Here is a 20483-nt window from a genome sequence, read left to right as displayed (position 1 = left end):
AGTGAGGAAATTGGAAGTGGTGAGTAGGGTGGACTCCGACCACATGCCGGTGGTAGTGTGGCTCAAGGGGAGGGGGGGAAGAAGAGGGGCGAGTAAGAAGGGAGTGGGGAAGAGGAAGGAGGGAAGAGGAGTGTGGACAGAGAAAGGAGTGGAGAAGTTTCGAGAGGAATTTGGGAGTTGGGAATGGGATACAGAGGGGGTAGAAGAAGGATGGGAGGAAATGAGGGGGAGAATAAAGAGGGCGATGAGAAAGACTGAGGAAGAGCGGGCGGAGGGGCAGAGTGGGGGATGGTGGGATGAGGAATGTAGAAGGGCAAAGGAAGAGGCGAGAAGGGAGCTGGAGAGGTGGAAGAGAGAGGGAAAAGAAGAGGAAAGGTACAGGAGAGAGAAGAAGAAGTTCAGGAGAATTTGTGAAGAAAAGAAAATGAAGGAGAGGGAAAGGTGGGAAAGAGAGATAGAGGAGATAAGGACGGAGGGTCAGGTATGGGAGGTAGTCAATAGGGGGAGGAGGAGGAGAAAGGGGGTGAATAAAAAGATAAGAAGAGAAGAATGGGATAGGTACTTTAGAGAGGGGCTGGGAGGGGTAACAGAAAGAAGGGTGAGACTGGGGGAAAGGAGGAGGGAAGGGGAGGACGAAGAAGACACGGTGATAACAACGGAAGAGGTGAAGAAGGCTATAAGGAAGTTAAAGGACAGAAAAGCGATGGGGGAGGATGGAATTCCGAACGAAGTGTGGAAGTACGGAGGGGAGAGGGTAGTGAATAGCCTGAAGAGGATGTGCGAGAAGGTGTGGATGGGGGAAGGGTGGCCGGAAGGTTGGAAGGAAGGGATAGTGGTGCCAGTAGTGAAGAAGGGGGAGGGGAAAAGGGTAGAGGAATATAGAGGGGTGACTCTAACGCAAACGGCGTATAAGGTGTACGTAGGGATATTGGCGGAAAGATTGAGGATGGAGGTGGAGGGGAAGGGGATGATGCCAAGGAGTCAGGCGGGATTCAGGGAAGGGATGGGAACTATGGATAACGTATACGTACTGAACTATTTGATAAATAGGGAAATAACGGAAAGGAGGGGAAAGGTGGTGCTGTTGTTTGTTGATTTGAAGGCGGCCTTCGACTCGGTGGATAGGGCGAAGCTGGTGGAGAGTATGAGGAAGAGAGGGGTAAGGGAGGGGCTAATTGAGAGGTGCGAGGAGGTGATGAAGGAGACGTATGCGAGGGTGAAGGTGGGTGGGGAAAAAGGTGAGAAGTTTTGGACAGAGAAAGGGGTTAGGCAGGGGTGTCCGCTGAGCCCGCAGCTATTTACGCTGATGCTGGCGGACATGGATGAAGAGCTGGAAAAAGGGCGGTGGGGAGGGGTGAAGCTGGGGGGTGGGGGGAAGGTATATTCGCTGGCGTATGCGGATGATGTGGTATTGTTGGCGAAGGATGAGGACGAGATGAAGGGGATGATGAGGACGTTGGAGAGGTACATAGAGGGGAAAGGGCTGGAGGTGAATACGGGAAAGACGAAGGTGATGAGGTGTAGGGTGGGAGGGGGAAGAAAAAGAAAGGTGGTATGGCAATGGGGAGGAGTAAGGATAGAAGAGGTGAATAGGTATACGTACTTGGGTTATGTGGTGAGAGCGAATGGAAGTCAGGAGGAGCAGGTGGAGGAGAGGGTGATGAAGGCGGCGAAGATAATGGGGAAGGTATGGGGGATAGGAAAAAATAAGTTTGGTAGCGATTGGGGAAGGAGAGTGTGGCTTTTCGATAAGTTGGTGTGGCCAGTAGTGGGTTATGGAGTGGAGATTTGGGGGTGGAAGGGGAGGGAGATAGTAGAGAGGCTGCAGGAAAGGTATTTAAGATGGGTGCTGGGGGTGTCGAGAGGGGTGGCGGGGTATATGGTGAGGGAGGAACTGCAAAGGGATAAGCTGGAGGTGCGAGCGGGGATGAGAGCATGGGGATACGAGAAGAGATTGGAGACGGGGAAAGGGGGAGAATTGGCGAGAAGATGTAGGGGTGAGATGAAGAGAAGGGCAGGCGGAAGGCAGGAAGCAAGAGGATGGGAGAGTGAAAGGAAGGAGTTTTACTTAAGGATGGGATGGGATCTGGAGGAGGTGGAGAGGAGATGGGAGAGTGGGGATATGAAGGGGGAGTATATAGTGAGGGAGGAGAGAGTAAGGCAGGAGGAGGGGAGATGGGAGAGGATAATTAAATCAAGGAGTAACAGGGATTACAAGTTTGTGAAGGAGAGAGGGATCCCGGGATATTTGAAAAAGGGGTGGAAGGAGGAGAGATGGGGGAGGGTAGCCAGGTTCAGGCTAGGGGACGAGATGAGAGGGGGGAGGTACTGGGAGCAGAGGGAAGGGAGGGAGTGTAGGATGTGCACGAGTAGCAGGGAGACGTGGGAGCACGTGATGGAGGAATGTACGGGGTGGGGGGCGGAGGAGGGTTGGCAAAATATGAGGGAAGAGGTGTTGGGAGGGGAGGGTCAAGGGGAGGAGTGGATGAAGAAGATCGAGGAGTGGAGAGGGTAGAAGGGAGGGAGTAAAAAGGTGCAGCGGAAACGGAGGTCGCGCGCGGCGTGCAATGGTGTAAGAGGAGTGAGGAATGTGTGTGGGTGTGAATGATATCTCTTTCTCTCGAATTGGAGCGTGTATAGGTTAAGGGCGAGAAGGCAAATAGGCTAAAGAGAAGAAGGGTGTAGAATAAGGAAATGTGTAAATTATGTGTAAATTATGTATATCGAAAAATGTAAAAAGGTGTAAAAATGGAATGTTAAGGAAGTCGAGCTGTAACCCGAAAGGGAAAAATAAAGGCTATATATATATATTAAGGAACAGTAATTCCCGAGAAAATAATTTTCCTTCGAATCGCTCTTGTCAAAATGAAACGAAAATGAAAGATGAAGTTGATTAATCTATTTATATTATATGGAGTCATAATTCACAACAAAATCATTTTTCTACAAATTCCAGGAATCCACGTGCCGTACTCGACTAGTGATATTTATCAAAATGTGTACGTGACTATAAAAAAAAAAACATTGCATGGCTGAGTAGGTTCGAAAATTTCTAGTAATGCGCCTGATTATTTCTCATTTTCATTGGTTCTTACCGATGTTCACTGAAGAAAATGAGAAGTGGATATTGCTATACGAACTTGCGAACAATCAAGTTCAAATTACTTAGAGATATTATTTTTAGTTTTATCCATTTTATCATATTTGTCATTATAGAACAGCCCTGATTTGTTTTCGAATGAGCAATTTGAATAAAAAGTGATGGGCCGGACAAGTACGTTTAAGACGTATTTGAACATAATTTGTACCGATCCAATCGAAGTTGAATGTTGTGAATGATACCAGGGGATCCTGAAAGTCGGAGGGGAAGCGATTCTTTAAAGTGTGTACCTTGTTGAAGTAACGAATGACTGTCATGTGAATTTTTAATGATTTTATTTCCATTAATTTTTTAGTAATTTTGATAAAACGTTGTGAGCCCGACAAGGATTCTCAACGCTCATTTGTCATTTTGCTTTCATTTGCTCATTTTTTTTTTCATTTGTTCATTTTTTTCATTAACTTTTTTCGTGAAAATAATTATCATGAATTACATTAAAGTTTCCAATTTGTTGGATAAATATTCCAAATTATCAATAAAAACTTGGCCTCCAATTCATATCATACATTTTTATACTACATGTAACTTGGATAGTACATTTTTCAATGTCTTCAATATTTATGAATTTTTTTGAAATTTTTTTATTTTTCTTTACAGAATTTTTTCGATTGTTTTTTATTTTTGTTGAATTTTTTTGAACTTTTCAATTTTTCGTTTATTATTTTTATAGAATTTTTTTCCTGGTTAAAATACCTAAAACAATTTGCATGCATAATAAAACGATTTTTATTTTCAAAAAAACTGATTCGGCTTGAGGGGGTCACCCCCCATGGCAACCGCATTTTTTGGGGTTTCCTCTATTTTTTGTGACGAGAAAAAAACACAGACTTAAAGTTTAAAGAGTTTATTCATTGGTATTTCAACTTTATGATAGAATTTTTTAACGCTAATGTCTCGAGTTAATTCCGTGTAAAATTAATCCACAGGATCCCATATGCTTCTCCATGGTGTCCACGATTCCCGGGGGTCCCGTTTATCTGCGATCAAAAAACCAAGGAGCGTTTTGATTTGTAAAGCAGTGGGCTATTGCCTGAACTAAAATCATACAGAAATATCGAAATTGAAGGATTATTGAGCTATGCAACATTTTGAAAAATTGAAATAAGGTTTTTCTAAACGGAAAAATCCTTCAATGTTTAATATTTCTGTATAATTTTAATTCAGGTGATAACCACTGCTGTACTAATCCAAACGCTCCTTGGTTTTTTGATTTCAGATAAACCGATCCCCTGGAATCGTGGAGACTATGAAGGAACATATAGGTTCCTGTGGAGTAGCTTTACACCGAATCTACCAGAGATATCAGAGTTAAAAAATTCTACCATCGAGTTGAAATACCATTGAATAAACTCTTTAAATTTCAAAAGTCCATGTTTTTTTTCTTTGCCGCAAGAAAATTGCGAAAAAACCCTACAAAATTCGGCCGCCATGCGGGGTGACCCCCTATGTTGGATTTAATTATTCCAATCGATCAATATCGCGTTATCTTGAAAAAAGATTCGAGTGCCTTAGTCATTGAAATCCTGTCGTTATTTAACGACATTGAAATTTATTATTCGTTTTAATTTTTTGCGTTTTTAAATAAATTAGCCGTAATTTAATAAAAAAATTTTGTTTCCTTTTTTTTGATATCTCTTTTAATGAGACAGGGAATAATTTTAATTAAAAAATTTTTCAATAAATGTCTTTTCGCAAGTACACTCTGATGGGTGATAATATGATCATTACATCTGAACGGTAGTCTCAGTGAATAAACCCTACATATATGTTACTCATACATGTAGTGTGCATTTCTTGGTACGAACAAAAAATGAAATAACAATAACAGAATGTCATCTATATTGTGCCCTAACATGAAGAATTTGATTTTCCAATATCCTGTAAAACTTTTTCAAGTTCACAGTGCACAAAAAGTAGTCAAATCAAACCATAAGTAACAGCACGAATGCTGTTAAAAAATTGGAGACAAGTACATTTATGTTTGATGTCACCTGGACAGTAGTCTCAGTGAAACCCTATGTGACACTCATGTAGTTCAAAACACGAATGCACGATGATTTATAAGAAGTTGTTCGATCTGTTCTCTCGAAACTTGCTTCAAATGAGCAATTCATTACTAAAGGTTATAAAAAAAAAAAAACCATTTCAAACGCAATGAATAAAAAAATGAATCTGTTAAATCATGGTAATGCGTGACAAACGTTTGGTTCAAAGGAACAAAACGTGGTCAAATAAATGCAAAAGTGACGAGTACATCGGATGACGAGTGAAAAAAATTCAAAACATAATGGTATGTAAAAAAAATTACGAAACCAACTGTAAATAATTTCAACAAAACAATTAAGAAAAGCTTTCACAAATCATGAAAAAATATTATATTAAAAAAAATACAAATCTGTAATTATATTGTAAAGGAAAAAAAAATTCAAATAGGACGTGAGAAATTCATTCTTACGGGAAGCACCCGGAACTTGAGAAAGTTCCAGTGAATCAAAAAAGTTACCATCTGAGTTATGTGCAGCACTATAATTTATGGCATCAATCGGAGGATAAGTATTTTATTAGTATATAATACATAATTTTTCACAATATGAAATTGTTCTGAGAAACGTTCAAATCCAAAAAAAAAATCGCATCGAAGGTAAAAGTCATTTGTTACTCTATGGTGGCAGAGACTTACTTAGAAGAAAATCGATTCTTCTCAGACTTTCAGGATCCCCTGGTATTCACAATATTCGACGTCGAATTCGTATCGGTACAAATTATGTTTAAATATGTGCTAAAAGTACTTGTCCGGCCCATCACTTTTCATTCAAATTGCTCATTTAAATAAAAATCAGGGCTCTTCTAGATCTGATGGATCACATCTATGCGTACAGAGGGAAACAGAGGGAATTTAAAAAATTACCTCCAAGAGATTTTAACTTAATTGCATTCATTATAAAAAAATGCAAACAAATTTTTCTGTAATATCCAAGAGATATTATTGCGTATTTATGAAAAAGTATCCTTCGCACGATAAGCATTGTCCAGCTTCCAAATTAACTCCCCAGTTTGTATACCCTTTCTTAAAAAAAAATTTTCGATATATCGGAATGTAAAGCCTCTATCCGTTGCAATGGTTTTGTTTACTCGATGCCATGAATTGTTGCGAAGAGATAGTTGCCGCCGAGCATATGTGGAATGATGTCCAAATTCAAGTGGGCGTATAGCAGCGTTAATGCTAGTTCCATAAAATTAACGTCTAGTTTGATTTTTATTTGAATTAGTTGAACCTTCCCCATTATCTTCGCCGCCTTCATAACCCTCTCCTCCACCTGCTGCTCCTGACTTCCATTCGCTCTCACCACATAGCCCTTCGTCTTTCCCTCATATTTAACCATAATTTGTACTTTTAACTCATATTTAAACATAATTTGTATCGATCCAATCGACGTCGAATATTGTGAATAATATCAGAAGCTCCTGAAAGTCTGAAGAGAATCGATTTTCTTATAAGTCTCTGCCATCATAGAGTAAGAAATGGCTAGCTTGCATGTGATTTTTTTGGAATTAAAAGCTTCTAAGAACGGTGACAGGTCAAAAGACCCTGAGACAAAATATCCCGTGCCAAAATATCCTAAGGAAAAATATCCTCGGACAAAATATCCTCGGATCAAAATATCCTCGGGTCAAAATATCCTGGTATAAAATATCCTGAGACAAATAATCCTCGGGCCAAAATAAATTGGTATAAAATATACTGGGACAAAATATCCAGGAGTCAAAATATCCTAATGACGTAATATCCTCGATTTGGAAATATCCTACACTTGTAAGACCGAATGTCTTGGATATTGAACCCTTCGCGCGCGCGCGTGTGTGTGTGTGTGTGTGTGTGTGTGTGTGTGTGTGTGTGTGTGTGTGTGTGTGTGTTCTACTTCCCTGCGTGCCCGCAAATTATGGAGGGTATTGTGTCTATGGAGGGTATTTCGTCCCGGGGATATTGTGTCCCAGGATATTTTGACTGGCACATTTTGACCCGGATATTTTGTCCTGGGACCTTTTGTCACGTAACCTCTAAGAACAATTCTATGATGTTGAAATTTAGAGTTACTCATAAATTACTTGTCCTTCGATTGATATCATAAATTTTAATGCTGCACGTTACTCAAATGGTAACTTTTTTCAATTGATTAGAAAATACTTGGCCTTGAAGTGATCTAATAAATTTCAATGCTGCACGTAAATAAGATTGAAGTTTTTTAAATTGATTTAGCTGTTCGAATAAAATAAGAACAATGAGGCATCGGTTTCCAAAATGATTTCAAGCGCGTTTTTTTGGTTTTTTATTTTTTACTTGTTATTTGATTTTTTTGACACTTTAAAAAATAGATACAGATTATTTTTTTTAAAGATAATGTTTTTTCAATATTTGTGAAATTTTTTTCGAATTGTTCTGTGTTTCTTTTTATAAAATAATTTCTTTGGCAATTTAAAAAAAAAAATTTTCAAGTTTTTTTTATGGACCGATTTATCAGCAAACGAGGGACCAGCAATGTACTTTTCCCAACCTTTTTTTCCTAGGGGTTGTTCTATGGAGCGTTTAAATAAAAAAAAAAATCACATCAAAGGTATTGTAATTTGTTATTCCATGGTGGCAGAGATTTAGAAGATAATCGATTTCCCTCAGACTTTCAGGATCCCCTGGTATTATTGACAACATTCGTCGTCAATTTTGGATCGATACAAAGTATGTTTAAATATGTATTAAAAGTGCTTGTCCGGCCCATCACTTTTCATTTAAATTTTTCATTCAAATAAAAATCAGGGCCCTTCTAGGATTGATGGATAATAATTATGCATACAAAGGGGATTGAAAAAGTTATTTTCAAGTAATTTTTACTTAAATGCGTTAAATTAATAATCAATGCAAATGAATTCTCCTGTAATATACAAGGGATATTACTATGCATCGAAAAATGAAAAACATTATGCAAAATAAATATGTTTTAGCTTCTAGAATCACCCCCCAGTTTATATTACAATGACGGCAATTTTTACTTCTTATTTCATCCAACGAAATAATTCTATTCGGTATAAGAACTAACCTATACATTTATTGAAAACATTTAACGGATAATAAATCGGATTTCAGTAACTTTTCTACCGGATTCTGTCGTACAATTTCATTATTTTATGATTGATTTGTATTTGAATGAAAAATTTAAATGTAAAGTGATGGGCCGGATAAGTACTTTTAACACATATTTAAACATAATTTGTATCGATCCAAAATTGACGACGAATATTGTCAATAATACCAGGGGATTCTGAAAGTCTGTGGGGAATCGATTATCTTCTAAATCTCTGCCACCATGGAGTAATAAATTACAATACCTTCAATGTGATTTTTTTTTTATTTAAACGCTCCATAGAACAATTTCATTCAGACTCGGAATTACTAATAAAACACTTGTCCTCCGATTGATATCATAAATTTTAGTGCTGTACGTTTCAAGATTTCATAGAGGACTCGACTTACGAATAACATTAAGAGCAAATATACTTTGAGCCCAAATTTCAAAATATTAAAAAAATCATGAAAACCTCATTTCTCAAACGAAAAATTTTGAGCGTTGAGCATAATTGAGCAAGGACATTCTCCTGTTCATGAACGAACATTTTCAATGGGATGTTTTTACAATAAGCAGTTCTACACCAACTTGCGTTAATATCATGACATAAAAAAAGGTCCACGCAAAAAAATCTATGCGCTTAAACATCCTCGCGTCAAAAACTATTTGCACTAAAATATCTCCGCGCCGAAACATCTCCACGCCGAAACGTCCTCGTGCCGAAACGTCCCCGCGCCGAAACGTCCTCGCGCCGAAACGTCCGCGCCAATACATCTCCGAACCAAAACATTCTCTCGCCCCAATGTCTCGTGTCAAATCGGTAGTGCCAAATCGGCCGCGCCGAAACGTACTGCTCCCTGCTCCGCGAGTGTTACGTTTCAATACACTTAACAATAACTCATCAAGACCCGAAATTGTGTGAGAATTCATCGATAAAGTGATCCAAACAAACTCCTTCTGCAAACGTTTGGATTAAAAGGGTGTCCCATTTTAATCTTACACCTGACTTTTCTCGGAAAATATTACTTGGATCAAATATTGTGTACAATATTAACTTATATTGTGTGATATTTTTTTGTCAAAATACTGCGGTAGTGACGAACCGTAGAGACCCAATCCTTGTGAGTTCGTACCTATGGGCATGAAGGCATTGCTCGCCTCGCATTCTAAAAAAAATTGAAAAATAAAATGAAAATAAAAAACACACACACATGCACCTTAACGTATGCACGCATATGCAGACGCACACGTAAACGCACTTGCACTTGGTAAGTTAAAGATCTCTTCGTGGTACATCCTGGATACCTTTCAAATAGCTGAAAAAATTTTCGGGCATGAAAAAAAGTTATGTTTCGATTCGAAAAAAACATATCGGCCATTCTAACGCTGCCATTTTAAATTTTGAATTCACTAACCAATTTTTTTCAAACGTCCCACTTCAACCCCTAAAAGTTTTGTTGCACACAATATTTGATCCGAGCAATATTTTCCGAGGCAAGTCAGTTGTAAGATCAAAATGGGGCACCCTGTTATATGTATCTGTACGTTGCAAAAAAAGTTTTACTTCTATTGTGTGGTCTAAAGCACACTCACTTTTTTGAGTGTGCTTCGGATAATAGCACTTTTTTACAAGCTGGATGTCTTTGAAGTTCAAGGTATCGTTTTATGTTTCAGGCTGGCGACCGCATCATTGAAGTCGATGGAATCAACTTAGGAAATAGCACTCACGCTCGAGCCGTAGAAATGATTCAGATAGCGGGTGACCCAGTACATCTTCTTGTTCAGTCTTTAGAACATTCTGTAAGTGATTCATTATTACCCTTTAAAATTTCAAGAACTCTTGGTATTTATGTGAGAAAAGGGTAGGGTCGAATTGAATCCACGTATGACAAGAAAAATTAAAATTAAACCGTAGAGTGAAACCATAAACATCCTTTCTCGTGGAAAAAAAAATTTGGACAAGTACATTGATTTCATGTTCGCATTATATCACAAAAAAAGAAAACAAAAATTCTCAGACTCCGCAATGAAAATTATTTCAAACCTTGAAAAAAATATTCAAATACTCAAACGGCACTCTCCTTTGTTATCACATAAAGACTTCATTCTGAACTGCGCACCAGTTTAGTCAATGCTTAACTGCTTGAGGCGACATCCTGTAGTAAAACTTAAAAGCTACACGTCAATGTGAACAGTTTTCTTGACTGGCTCCAAAAATTCATAGCCCAGTCACCTTAGGCCATATTTCACAAAGTTTTATTCAAGAGACCTAGAGGTTAGCCAATTTCAGCCTTCACGTTCACCGGCACAGCATTGTTGAAAAGAGCATTGTTCGAATAATAATAACGATTTTCTAAAAGAGCAAGTAATGTTCTACGAAAAAGTTCCTAGAAGTTTGTTTGTGAAACGAATAATTTGATTTCGACAGTTTTAGGAAATTTTTTTTCTATCGATCCAACTTCGGAGGGTGATAGCACGAGAATGGTTACTCCAAGCTGAATGTTTATAAGAACTTTTTTTGTACCGGAATTGATTTTCTATAGAAACTTATCATTGTCGTTTTTGTGCGATTTTTTCCTGAAGAGTTATAATACAATGATCGGAGGTCTCAATCATTTCCTGGGTTATTCTTATGGAAAATCTTTAAACGCAAACCTCAACCGGTTGACTGGTGAGCTTTTTTCCAGTTTTTGTGCCAAAACTGGTACGAGCCAATATGTTACCAAAAATCACGATATTTTATTTCCGAGGGTTTTCGAGATTGCTGATTCCATTTTTATGTGATAAAGCATGAAATTTTCGCAGTGAAAAATTAACAAATTTCACCCTGAACCCTTATTTTTCACATTTTTGGGGGTAGCGAATGTTGTTTGATTTCGATGAAAGAGTCCAGTGTGATAAAAAACTAAAAATTTTCATGTCATATAGCATGAAAATCTATTGAAAAAACAAAAAATTTCACCCTCAACCTTCGATTTTCCCCATTTCCAAGGGTAGTGAGGTGAAAATTAAGTTCAAAAATCGACTCAGCGACCCAAAAAACCATTGTATACCAATTTTTATCCAAATCGGTTGAAAATTGATAAAGTTATTTCAATATGTACACATATGATACAAAACCAAAATGGGCCCGACTTTTTTTTGTACATAGGATAATATGGGGCAACATGGACACAAGGGGCAAAACGGACACAGTGTCCATTTTACCTCATGACGTTGAATTCCGGGGCAAAATGGACTTTCCCGAAACAGAAATTTCATGAAATGCATAACATTTTTTTTTCGGTTCCAAATCATGTCCTGACCATAAATCATGGTACATTGTTGAATTCCACGGTGACATTCCCAAAAAATTCAAGTTTCAGAGCAAAATAGATCCCAAACTACTTTCTCACTATATATTCGCTTTTTTGACTTATTTTTAGAAATCACAATAGTAATCAAAGTATGAATAAGGAAAAAAGGTTTTTTATTCATTTTTTACAAAAATCGCACTCATAGCTGACATCTTCGTCTTTAACACTTGTACACAAGGTATGTGCCCATTTTTTGCATGTTACACAGTAAATCCAATCTTCAGAGGACAACGAATGTAACCCTTCGCAAAAAATGCAACAAACGTCTTCAAAAGACGAGGACTTGGCTGTCTTGGTGAGCTTTTTTTCTGTCTGCTAAACTGCTACATTTCAAAAAATGTCGATATTTGGATTTTTATGCCTCTCGGAGGCTGTGTCCGTTGTGCCCCGGAAAATTTTTTTGAAGAAATTCCGGAAACTGGGGCTATGAATCAATGGTGGGATTCCGATATAGTGCGAATACGAAATATACCCCAGCACGATGGACCCAAAGTTGATTTTTTGCATTCCTCAAAAACGTAACAGAAATGGGATATAAGATTTAACTCATTTCTTTTCATTTACATCCAAGGAATGGAGCCTGAGTGGTCCCATTTCTTTTCCCATATTACCGAGTTGACATCCTATTCGGAAACAGTCGCTTGAAATGGCTGCATTTTGAAAAATGTCGATTTTTCGATTTTTATGCCTCGTAGAGGCCGTGTCCGTTTTGCCCCGAAATTTTTTTTTACGAAAGTCGGGAAGCAAGGACAGGGCATCAATTTTGGGATTTAAAAATAGTTGAAAGACCATATGCTCATCAATGAAACTTGCTTAAATCCTAAAGTGTCCATTTTGCCCCATGTTACCCTATATGATCCAATAGAAGTCAACCGGTTAATAACCATGCTTATAATTCATTTACGGTGAATGGAAAAAAAGTTTCTAGAATAAATCTTTTACCTGTGAAAAAAAATTCCAATACTTAACAATCCCATAGCACCCGAAGACTTCGCTTGAAAACATTTTAACAACTGGGTACATATTTAGAATACGCGCCTCACCTCCGATCGCGCTAAATTTTTTGTATCGTATTCAGGGCGTTCTCCCGAATTAGATATACAACACCGGTTCTGGATACTCCAGATCCAACGGAAATGACCAATCACGAGTCAGAGTTTGCGATGACGTCATTTCGAACTTGATCCAATGGAAATGACCAATCAGATGACGTCATTTCGAACGTTCTGGAATGATGACGTCATCATTTCGAATGTTCTGGAACCTTTAATGACATCATTTCGAACGTTTTAGAACGATGACGTCATCATTTCGAATGTTCTGGATACTCTGGGTCCAACGGAAATGACCAGTCAGATGACGTCATTTCGAATGTTCCAGAATTACGACATCATTGATGATTTCACTTCACGTTGGTTTTCGAGAGTAGGGGTAATGGTATAAAGAGGTTGAAAGTTCTGAGCGCAAGTCAATAATGTCATCATGATGAACGCTTCAACACCAGACGAGATAAAGCGTCTGTGCCGTCTTCCACCATACTTCTATAGCTATGATGATGTTATCACAAAGCATTTCGAATGTGATTCTCTTCACGACACGTATGATTTTATCCGCGATATACTGGAGTTTCAGGGAAATTTGGAAAAAGTGAAACAAGAAAAAGTACTTTGTGCACGATGTGATAACATACGTGAATCAATCGAGATTATTGACAAACATGTTCGCAGCTTACGTCGTGATATGGAGAATTTGAAAGAATTTGTCGAGATAATTGCTAAAAAAATTGAAAAATGTACTATCCACGTTACATGCTGTATAAAAATGTATGATATCAATTGGAGGCCAAGTTTTTATTGATAATGTGGACTATTTATCGAACAAATTGGAAACGTTAATGAAATTCATGATAATTATTTTCACGAAAAAAGTTAATGAAAAATAAGTTATAACGGAAGTTACGTGCAGTACTAAAATGTATTATATCAATTCGAGGTCAAGTATTTATCAGTTATTCGAAATATAATCTCCGGCGACAAATGAGCGTTGAGAATCCTTGTCGGGCTCACAACGTTTTATCAAAATTACTAAAAAATTAATGGAAATAAAATCATTAAAAATTCACATGAAAGTCATTCGTTACTTCAACAAGGTACACACTTTAAAGAATCGATTCCCCTCCGACTTTCAGGATCCCCTGGTATTATTCACAACATTCAACTTCGATTGGATCGGTACAAATTATGTTCAAATACGTCTTAAACGTACTTGTCCGGCCCATCACTTTTTATTCAAATTGCTCATTCGAAAATAAATCAAAAACGAAGTTAATGCATGTGTTAATATTAAGAAACAGTAATTCCCGAGAAAATAATTTTCCTTCGAATCGCTCTTGTCAAAATGAAACGAAAATAAAAGATGAAGTTGATTAATCTATTTATATTATATGGAGTCATAATTCACAACAAAATCATTTATCTCCAAATTCCAGGAATCCACGTGTTGTACTCGACTAGTGATATTTATCAAAATGTGTACGTGACTATAGAAAAAAAAACATTGCATGGCTAAGTAGGTTCGAAAATGGTAAATATTTACTTTATTCACTTTTGCTCAAAATAGTCTTAAAATTTTTTTCCAGCATTATTATCAATAACGAATAATACCGCGATCAATTTTAGGGAGGGGAAGGTACAAAAAGCAAAAAAAAAAAAATTTGAAAAAGTCCGAAAGAAATTTCAGTTTCTTCCCTATATTCAAACCCATCCAACGATTCCGCACACACATCCGAGCATTATTCTCAATAAAAAATATTATCGCGATTAATTTTAAGGAGGGAAAACGGGAAAAAACAACATATGATTTTTTTATTCCTTAGTTTGTAAACTGTTTTTGGCAACGCCAAAATCTGTTATTTTTATCGAGCACGGCAGGATCACTTCCCGTTCAAACACCCCGTGATTTTCCAAAAAAGTTATACTTTCAGATTCCGTTTGAAATTTAACGATTGCTTCTGTAAGCGACAAGGAACACCCGTCACACATGATTATTCCGTATATACTGTTCAAATTGAAATCGTTGACATTCATACTTTGTGGCCAGACACGTGAACATTATGCCTTTGTTTACTTTTTTTTCATTCCATTGAATGATACTACGTAAACTTTACTATCTTTCATATTATTCTATTGTATTTGTAACAACAAACAATTGTTGTTGGGTGACTCCGGAACGCATCTTTGAATATAGCGAAGAAACTGAAGTTTCTTTCGGACTTTTTCAAAATATTTTTTTTTTTGGTTTTTGTACCTTCCCCCTCGCTAAAATTGATCGCGATATTATTTTTTATTGTTAATAATGCTCGAAAAATAATTTTCCATGCTTTTTAGGAAAAGTGAATAAAGTAAATATTTACCTCGAAAATTTCTAGTAATGTGCCTGTGTCACGTTCCGCGTGTGATTTCAATATACGCGGTTCGTGACGACGGCCTCCTCCGACAACTGCGCGACTTGACAACGGAGCGTCCTTGAGTGCGACCTATGTGCGTTGCCTCGTGTCGCCGCCGGCCGGAAGCCCTCGGAATCCGCCCGATCAGCATCGCCTGATCGCGAGTTCGAGGGACCTATCCATGGGAACGACTAAAGTGCTGAGATGCTGAAAACCCCGTCACGACGATCGCTTTCGAGCTCTCGTCGCCGTGGCGAGGATTTTTGCACATTAGTTCCGTTTGATTCTTAACCGACACTCGGTCGTCACTCGGGATAACTCCGTAGGTTAGCAACTCGCGGCGGTTTAGTAAATCCTGAAAGATCGGTGAAACTGCATAGAGACCGTAAGCCTAACCTTCGATAACAAACGCGAAGTGAGCAACACACTGCCCCTTGCCTCACGGACGTTCTTTTGCCGAGTCTTGCAGACTTTTGCTTGCACCCTTTTGTTAAGTTTATTTCTCAATTTGTTATTCTTCATAAAACCAAGTTAATTCTGTGCATGTGTGTGAACCGCGCGTCAAACGAAGGCGCGGTTATTGTGTGCGGAGCGGAATGGGAGAATTGTTCCCGTTCGTGTGATGTAAACCTTTTGTATCTTTCCTTTTCGCATACTTTTCACATCTATTTCTGTTCTCGTCAAACCTTCTATTTCCATGTCATTAAATCTGATTTCCCGGTTAATAATTATTTGAGCGACCCAATCTCCTGCTTCGGGGCCCGTACGGGACCTTATAGGCACCCTTTCGTTATCTCTTAAATTATTTCGATTACTTAATCACTTCAATATTGCAATATTTCGGTTATTCCCATAATTATCCAATTATTTTAATTTCGTTTAGACCAAACAAAATATCTACTAAATATTTCACATTTCAAAAATCCTACACTTTGTGTAGGTTGGTGGCAGCGAAAACCAAGTAAATTTCCCAATTACGTTCGTCCCTTCTGGACGTAACACCTGATTATTTCTCATTTTCATTGGTTCTTACCGGATGGCATATGTTCACTGAAGAAAATTAGAAGTGGATATTGCTATACGGACTTGCGAACAATCAAGTTCAAATTACTTGGAGATATTATTTTTATTTCTATCCATTTTATTATATTTGTCATTATAGCCCTGATTTGTTTTCGAATGAGCAATTTGAATAAAAAGTGATGGGCCGGACAAGTACGTTTAAGACGTATTTGAACATAATTTGTACCGATCCAATCGAAGTTGAATGTTGTGAATAATACCAGGGGATCCTGAAAGTCGGAGGGGAATCGATTCTTTAAAGTGTGTACCTTGTTGAAGTAACGAATGACTTTCATGTGAATTTTTAATGATTTTATTTCCATTAATTTTTTAGTAATTTTGATAAAACGTTGTGAGCCCGACAAGGATTCTCAACGCTCATTTGTCATTTTGCTTTCATTTGCTCATTTTTTTTTTCATTTGTTCATTTTTTTCATTAACTTTTTTCGTGAAAATAATTATCATGAATTTCATTAACGTTTCCAATTTGTTCGATAAATAGTCCACATTATCAATAAAAACTTGGCCTCCAATTGATATCATACATTTTTATACTGCATGTAACGTGGATAGTACATTTTTCAATTTGTTCAATATTTATGATTTTTTTTGAAAATTTTTCTTTACAGAATTTTTTTCGATTGTTTTATATTTTTGTTGAATTTTTTTGAACTTTTCGATTTTTCGTTTATTATTTCTATAGAATTTTTTTCCTGGTGTTGAATCTTTTTTCTATGTCATCCAGAAACAAGAGACCATCAATGTACTTGTCCTAACCTTTTTTTCCCTAGGGAAAGTTTATAGTTTAATATCACGCCTTTTTTCTCAAAAGTTCCTCATATTATATATAACCTATAATCCTATAACCGTCATGTTGTGACGGTTATAGCATTTTAGTATAAATTTCTATGAACTATTTGCTTAGTACATTTTTATAGATTCCATTCTCATACGAACATTTTTTATGGGATAATCTTTTTCATGAAATTATCAGCAAATAAGGGACCATCAATTTACTTTTCCCAATCTTATTTTTCCTGGGTATGATGTTCGGTTTATAATGTTGGTTTCCACGTAAAAGACCAATTTTTCTTCAAAATTGTACTGAAAATATTTCGGCACTGGTTTGGTCTTGGACTTTGGTGATTTTTCTCCTTGTCTTCTAATATGTTTTGTGTAATAGGAACCCAAGAGAGTGAAGAAATGCGTCTCGTGGGCTGTAATATGATTTTCGGCTTATAACGTTGGTTTCCGCGACAAAAGATCTATTTTTCGTAAAAATTGTACTGGAAATATTTCGTCACCTGTCTGTCTTTGGCCTTTGGCGATTTTTTCCAAATCTTCATACCAAGAAAGAACTGACGTAAAGATTTCCTTAATAGAACAGATTTTATTTATCCCTTTTATTCAAAATTCAAATGAAAGATAGATCAAAATCAAGACACGAAAAATCGAACAGATTTGCCTACTTTAAATGTCGATTTTGCATTCTGAATCTAGAGATTTCATTTCATCCAAAACGTGCCCCCAATGAAATATATTTCGAAATTTTGCAAGTGGCCGCTGAGGTCCAATTATCCACAGCTTGATAGTTGCTAAAAAAAAGTACCCGAAAACTTCTAACATTTATTAAGCCACAACTCAAAGCAGCAAAAAAAACTAAGCGAACTTAATTCAACAGAGCAACAAAATTCAAAGACGTTTAAGGTACCTGCATTGGTTTTGGAGGAAAACCATTTCAGGACAATTCAGAAATTAATTTAGAAATTCGAAAACTCACAATGGAGTAGAAAAAGGAAAATTGAAGTATTTAGAAAAGCGGACAAGTACTTTTAACTCATATTTAAACATAATTTGTATCGATCCAATCGACGTCGAATATCGTGAATAATATCAGAAGCTCCTGAAAGTCTGAAAAGAATCGATTTTCTTATAAGTCTTTGCCACCATAGAGTAAGAAATGACTAGCTTGCATGTGATTTTTTTGGATTTAAAAGCTTCTTAGAACAATTCCATAATGTTGAAATTTGGTATTACTCATAAATTACTTGTCCTTCGATTGATATCATAAATTTGAGTGCTGCACGTAACTCAAGTGGTAACTTTTTTCAATTCATTAGAAAATACTTGGCCTCGAATTGATATAATAAATTTTAATGCTGCACGTAAATTAGATGGAATTTTTTTCAATTGATTTAGCTGTTCGAATCAAATAAGAAGAATGAGGCATCGGTTTCCAAAATGATTTCAAGCGCGATTTTTCGGTTTTTTATTTTTTACTTGTTATTTGATTCTTTTGACACTTTAAAAAATAGATACAGATTAGTTTTTTTTTACAGATAATGTTTTTTCAAGATTTGTTATATATTTATCCACAGAAATTTCAGAGTTCGCAGGTATCTGCTGCAGTTCAATGTATCTGCGCAATGAGCTTCGTAGACAGCAATTTTAAATCTACCCATAAATGAGCAACTGAAGACTTTTATAATCAATTTTTTACTTCATAATATAGATGTTACAGTTAGAGTCAAAATGTAAAATGAATGGCACAGTATTTAAATTGTATAGTTTGCAGATTTTTGCAGTATTTCAATGATTCGAATCTACAGCATTATAAAGGAAAGTTGTCAAGAGTCATGATGTTACATTAAAATGACATAGTGCACATTGCATTCAGCAATTCTGTAAGTTTCTGGGCATGTTGGTAGGCATTATATTTGATCGCATTCAAAACTGAGCAACAGTAGACTTATCGGAATGAATTTTTATTATAATAATTCCATATTTGTAGTTTGCAAAGTGGAAATACTCAACATACATGTCATTCTATAAGTTTTGTTATCAAAATTTGTGTTTGCATACCACATTCCTAAGATACGACTTTTCATATCATCAGCAAAAAAAGCATCCAAATACTTTTTGGAACAAGTTTCAAACTTTATTACTCGACAGACCAGGTGGAAAAAGAATAACTACACTTATATCAAGACCAGAAACTGTTTTGAGAATCTGATGTAAAAAATGTGCGATTGATGATCATAGTTGGAAACCTCCTGAATCACGTTACCACAATCAGCATGAAGAAATAGTAGAAAATCAGAGGACACATCTCAAGCAACGAATTAATAATATGTATCGATCCGCTGCAAACAATGCAGTAAAAAACAAGGATCGGAAAGAGCAGAGCCAAACTCAATAGGAAGCAAAATATGGGAATATTCAAAAATAATGATGACACAAGAAATAAATTAGAAAACATTTATTCAATTGGAGCTTCTCACATTATATACTAACAGTTCCGTGTGTTCTTGTTTTATTAATTATCAACCATAATATTTCAGATCGCAAAAAGAAATCTTGACACATTATAGATTGACGAACATTTGTCCTTACAACTTCCAGACCTATTTTTAATAAACTGATTTGCCTTATTTATATTATTATTCACTAACTGTGCGAACGTTTGTTACATTTGTCCCGCACTATTCGTAACGTCAGACTCCGGCCAGTTCGTTACGACACAGCTATCAAAGGAAACTCGCATATATAACCTACATTATTACACATGATATATAATCACGCAACCGACGATATATTTACACTTGAAAATATTCCGCGCACTCTGGTTTAATTGAAAGATTATCTCAGTTGACACTTATTTCCAATCGAACGAAATAATGAAATATTTAAAAGTTTCGTTGACATAAGCATCGCGCATTTTTTTATATTTTTCATTTTCACACACAGATCACAGTCTACATTTACGCGGCCGCTTTTATACCGGTTTAGTATACCATAAATTTTGACTAAATAAATATTAGTATACACTTTGTTAGATGACGCGAAAATTATTTTTATTTTCCCGCACGCACTTCCTAACATCATAACCCCAAACGTCAACACGACGTCAAAGAACTCAGACGTAGGGTAGAAGCACAGTTCTTACGGGCGGTCTGAGGACAAACTTTCTGCGATCCAAACTACCGGCAGGCGGCGCGGTGGTCGCAGTGCGGCAGCTATCTCTCTCGCTCCCATTGCTATGTAAAAACTGCTCGAACTAAATGCAGAGGGTCGAGTGATCAAACCCCACTCGTAGAGTTTTTTTTTTATCGACTATGTAAAAAAATAGTTTTTACCGATACAGTTAATCTTTATTATTATTTTTCATCAATTAAATAAATAGTCTCCGAATATAAAGAGCATCTGAGATTTTTTCTATAAATCCAATACATGAATTATTTTTTTATTTTTTTATAAGTTTGAAATTGTGAGTCGCCTGACAATTTAAAATCGTTTCAAAGTCACCTTTAAAATTTTTGAAGTAAATGAAGTTAATAAATATT

At 36.7% G+C, this 20483-nt stretch overlaps 1 protein-coding gene across 3 annotated transcripts in view; it reads left to right on the top strand.

Moving 5' to 3' along the window:
• The window catches only part of inaD (inactivation no afterpotential D), a 2962486-nt gene that overhangs the window by 435521 nt on the left and 2506482 nt on the right, over positions 1-20483 (top strand). For all 3 annotated transcript variants that reach the window (XM_043429353.1, XM_043429354.1, XM_043429355.1), the window contains one exon: positions 9952-10077. In XM_043429353.1, the coding sequence (XP_043285288.1) occupies positions 9952-10077 (126 nt within the window). The remainder of the gene's footprint in view (positions 1-9951; positions 10078-20483) is intronic.

Source organism: Venturia canescens, chromosome 9, assembly GCF_019457755.1.
Source record: "Venturia canescens isolate UGA chromosome 9, ASM1945775v1, whole genome shotgun sequence".
Lineage (NCBI taxonomy): Eukaryota > Metazoa > Arthropoda > Insecta > Hymenoptera > Ichneumonidae > Venturia > Venturia canescens.
The sequence above is the reverse complement of the archived record's forward strand: the minus strand, read 5'-3'. Positions and strand labels throughout refer to the sequence as shown.